Source organism: Sinocyclocheilus grahami, unplaced genomic scaffold (genome assembly GCF_001515645.1).
Source record: "Sinocyclocheilus grahami isolate Dianchi unplaced genomic scaffold, SAMN03320097.WGS_v1.1 scaffold2285.1, whole genome shotgun sequence".
NCBI lineage: Eukaryota > Metazoa > Chordata > Actinopteri > Cypriniformes > Cyprinidae > Sinocyclocheilus > Sinocyclocheilus grahami.
In genome coordinates this window covers 58,143-61,607 of record NW_015507464.1, presented here as the reverse complement: position 1 = coordinate 61,607, position 3,465 = coordinate 58,143, and the positions used below count along the sequence as shown (strand labels likewise).

The following is a 3,465-nucleotide window of genomic DNA, read 5'->3' as shown; positions in this document are numbered from 1 at the left end:
TGTTTATATGAAGCTGGTTTCCTCCGCTGACGAGCCGCTCGCATGCAATCACATTATTTGAAGATTGTGGGGTTTGTGGACGGCTCCTCCTAGAGTCTGTGCTGATACTGCAGTGTGTGTGTGTGTGTGTGTGTGTGTGTGTGTGTGTGTGTGTGTGTGTGTTTGATTCCTCATCCAATCGTGATGTCAGATCGTTGTGATGTCACGTTATAAATGAAGTGAGCGACACAGAGAAACAGTCACAGATCAGCTGAAACACGGAGACAAACATGAAGAGCCTCACACTCCTGATCTTCTGCTGCGTGATAGCTGCATGTCTGAGCGCAGGTCAGTCTGTGTGTGTGTGTGTGTGTGTGTGTGTGTGTGGTAGTGTAGTGTAGTGTATATGTGTGTATGATTGTTCTCTCTGTGTTCTTCTCTTGTAGGTCTTCCTGACACTAAATCAGTGAGTCCTGCAGAATCTCCCAGTGATGATGGTGAGACACGTGTGTGTGTGTGTGTGTGTGTGTGTGTGTGTGTGTGTGTGTGTGTGTGTGTGAGTGAGTGTGTGTCCGTGTGTGTGTGTGTGTGTGTGTGTGTGTTATAGTGCGTGTTATAATGTGTGTGTGTGTGTGTCAAGGTAAAGTAAATACAGTGTTGTTCAAGGGCTTGTGCTGATCTGTGGTGATTCAGTCCTGAAGTCTTTCAGTCTTTCTGGGGGTCTGTAATTATCAGCCATTCCTGAAGATCTCATTCAGCTGCTTCAGGTGTGTTTGTTTAGAGCTGAACTTTGCAGGAAGAGATTTTCCCTTCAAGTAGAGTCAGAAATATCATCATTACATGAATGATTGATTGCAAAGATATATGAGGGAACGAGTATGACGGAGTTTCTATCAGTTCTTTTCATTTCATCAGGATGGTCCGTTACGCTAAAGAGCTTCTCTGGCCGCAGAAGAGAGCCTCTTCATCTGAATAGGCAAGGCAAATTTTATTTATAGAGCAAAAGTTTATCTCAATCATAGTTGTTTCAAAGAGCTTTACAATAAAAATAAATCTGAATTTAAAAGAGAAAAGGAAAGAGAAAAAAAGACAAAGGAAAATAAAACAATTTTCAAAAACAATTGAGGTAAGCCAATATACAACGTGTTACAGTAATCCAATCGAGAGGAAATGAGTGCATGGGTTACAATTTCAAAGTCTTTACTAGAAAGAAAGTGTTTCACCTTGTCACTGATCTGAGATGAAAAAGCTACTCTCTACTCTTTGAGGCCAAAGGGAGCATGTAGAAGGAAAACAAAAGAGGGCCAAGAATGGATCCCTGAGGAACACCACAATGGATAGATATAGGGGGTGAAGTAAATGACCCGATGTTTACAGATAAAGTCCTCCCCTATAAGTATGAGGCGAGCCACTCTAAAGCTAGGCCCTGAACCCCAACAACACGCTCAAGTCGTTTCAGAAGAATATCGTGGTCGACAGTATCAAATGCGGCACTCAAATCTAAAAGTATCAGGACAGCAGATGACCCAGAATCAATGGACAGCAGAATGTCATTTGTAACCTTCAGCAATGCTGACTCTAGCTGTGTCTCATTTAGAAGCCTGCGCCCTCCGGAGGTCGAATCCTCTGTAGGATGCATATACGAAGTGTCCTCAACCTAGAATTAAACGAGACGGCCTTCGTAGGACAGGCGGAAAAGAAACAGGAAGTATCACGTTGCTATGCCAACACATTTAGAGCATGGTTACGCTCTCACACTACTTAAATTAAAGAAAATTATTTCTAAATTTGGAAAGTAATTTGAAAAAAAAATGCTTTATTTTGTTCAATGTTTGAGGAGCTACAGCAGGCATCTGTTAGAGAAAAAAAGGAGGAGGATATTAAAAACAAAGTTTATCCGTTTTTACCGAGGCGATTTAAGGTAAGTTGTAAACACCACATCTGTGCTTGTGTGTACATCTGCCAGCGCCCGCATTTTTCAAATTAACAACAGTTGTTTACGGCAACGCAAATAATTGTGGGTTATCTGTAGCAGCGAAGGATACACCTCATGCATCCTCTTATTTCCCGTGAAAGAAGGTCGCATTCGAAGGTCGCATTCGGAGTGTCCTACTTGCTTTTCTGAAATGAGACAGCCTCAATGACGTATGCAGCCTTCGAATGCGACCTCCGGAGGGCGCAGCCTTCTAAATGAGACACAGCTTCAGTGCTATGCAGAGCTCTAAAACCAGATTGAAACCAGAATACATGCAGGTGTGTACTCATGTGTCTCTTCTCAGGTGTGTTTGTGAAACGAGACGTGGCCTCAGCAGTCGTGAGACAGAAGAGAGCGGGGACAGCACCTGCAGACTTGACTTTGACTCAGCTGGAGAGGTACACACTCACAGACACACACTCGCACTCGCACACGCACACGCTCACGCTCATGCTCATACTCACACACACACACTCACACTCACTCACACACACTCACACACACACACTCTCACTCACACACACTCACACACACACACTCTCACTCACACACACTCACACACACACACTCTCACTCACACACACTCACACTCAGACACTCTCACAGACACACACACACACACACTCTCACACACACACACTCACACACACTCACACTCAGACTCTCTCTCTCACACACACACTCACACTCACACACACACACACACACACACACACACACACACACTCACACTCACACTCACACTCACACTCACACTCAGACACACACACACACTCACACTCACACACACACACTCAGCAGTGGTGGAGAGTCTCTCACACACACACTCTTGTCTTCCAGTCTGAGGGAAGTGTGTGAAGCAAACCTGGCCTGTGAGAACATGATGGACGTGTCCGGCATCATCGCGGCCTACACTGCGTACTACGGGCCCATTCCCTACTAGAGCACCTACCCTAACCCGCGTCAAAGCGCATTATAAGCATCTGTCAAAAATGATAAAAAAAAAACATAAGCAGAGGAGTTGCTGAAGCCATACCAGATCATAATAAAGAAAGAAATCAAATACTGCAGTGTCGTCTGGAGTTTTTACTTCTACTGATCAAACCATATCTGATTATTGTGTTTGTCAAAAGTCACTTTTATCACTTCATACAAAACAAAACACACACTCACTATAACACTTCACACACTCACACACATACACACACACTCACACTCACTCACACTCTCTCTCACACACACACACACACACACACACACTCACTATAACACTTCACACATGCATTTTCATTCATTCATAAGCTATAATGGTTACAATAAAATTTTAGTTCAAAAATTTAAGTGCCATTGTTTAAAAAACATGCTTTATTGACTAACGTTTCATAGACTTCCTACATTCCAAGAAAACATGCCCTACTATTTCCATATTCGCACATTCACATAATCCAGAAATATGCTTTCCAACAATGTACAAAACGTAATTTAACATCCCTACGTATTAACTTAAATGA

The 3,465-nt window shown here is 43.1% G+C and overlaps 1 protein-coding gene across 1 annotated transcript; it reads left to right on the top strand.

The window, feature by feature from the left end:
* Window positions 1–232: 232 nt before the first annotated feature.
* Window positions 233–3,019, top strand: bglap (bone gamma-carboxyglutamate (gla) protein). Its single transcript, XM_016261056.1, has 4 exons — window positions 233–327; window positions 426–476; window positions 2,259–2,352; window positions 2,795–3,019. Exons 1-4 carry the CDS (start codon window positions 270–272, stop codon window positions 2,895–2,897), a joined length of 306 nt encoding a protein of 101 aa, XP_016116542.1. The 5' UTR covers window positions 233–269; the 3' UTR covers window positions 2,898–3,019.
* Window positions 3,020–3,465: the final 446 nt, after the last annotated feature.